Source organism: Rhagoletis zephyria, unplaced genomic scaffold, assembly GCF_001687245.7.
Source record: "Rhagoletis zephyria isolate East Lansing unplaced genomic scaffold, Rhagoletis_zephyria_1.1 Rzeph_scaffold_28114, whole genome shotgun sequence".
Classification (NCBI taxonomy): domain Eukaryota; kingdom Metazoa; phylum Arthropoda; class Insecta; order Diptera; family Tephritidae; genus Rhagoletis; species Rhagoletis zephyria.
Window position 1 is genome coordinate 4,201 of NW_016185171.1, and position 789 is coordinate 4,989.

General features: G+C 39.3%; 1 protein-coding gene across 1 annotated transcript in view; it reads left to right on the top strand.

The window, feature by feature from the left end:
• Nucleotides 1-738, top strand: part of LOC108382671 (uncharacterized) — a gene marked incomplete at its 3' end in the record, with an annotated part of 1,323 nt that extends 585 nt beyond the window's left edge. Inside the window, exon 2 of the mRNA XM_017639043.1 lies at nt 73-738. Within this exon, the coding sequence (XP_017494532.1) occupies nt 77-738 (662 nt within the window). The remainder of the gene's footprint in view (nt 1-72) is intronic.
• Between the last annotated feature and the right edge of the window lie 51 nt (nt 739-789).

The following is a 789-nucleotide window of genomic DNA, read 5'->3' on the forward strand; positions in this document are numbered from 1 at the left end:
AATCCGCGCAACTCAGGGCATTAATACGCATCCATCGGGCCATGAAATTCAGTACATTGTTGCTCGCTTAATTTCTATGAAAATTTTGAGACGGAAATTTGATAAAAAAGGTACAAACTGCGAAGATGATGAAGATTTGAACCTGGATTGGAATATTGCTGATGAAGATTCCTTGAAAGACAATTTAGGACCTTCAGAGCAACTTGCGATGGATGTCGATATTCCAGAAGAGCAATTTTCTTGGGATATTGACATTCCTGAAGAGCACTTTGCTCTCGCGGAAGGGGCATCAGCAGAAATCCAGGTGCAAAGGTACTACGCAGGTTATACCATTTACCAAAAATTATTGTCAAAGTCGCAATGTAAAACTTGTATTGACGCGATGGTGAAAACTCCAGGCGAACTGAAAGACTATTCCGAAGCCTTGATCCGAGCTAAGAATTATAAAGAATGTCCTGATGTGAGACTAATTAATCCAACTGAGTGGGTATTTGAAATATTGCGCATGCAGATGGCATGGTATAAGCATTTATTTCAGAAATATGCTCATTCAGTTGGAATTCATGAACAAATTGTTAACGCGCTTATTAAAAAAACAAATGAAGAATTTTCGGAATGGTTTTCAGAAGCCGGAGATTGTTTTGAGCACCGAAAGCAACTTCTGAATTCCATGGTAACCGTATTACTGTTTAAAAACGCGAGATGGTTGGCTGGAGATGAAGCCCAAGCAAACATGGAGCCAGTGTTGCCGCGCCCGAAAAATAAAGTTTAAAAAAATCTTTCAAAAAG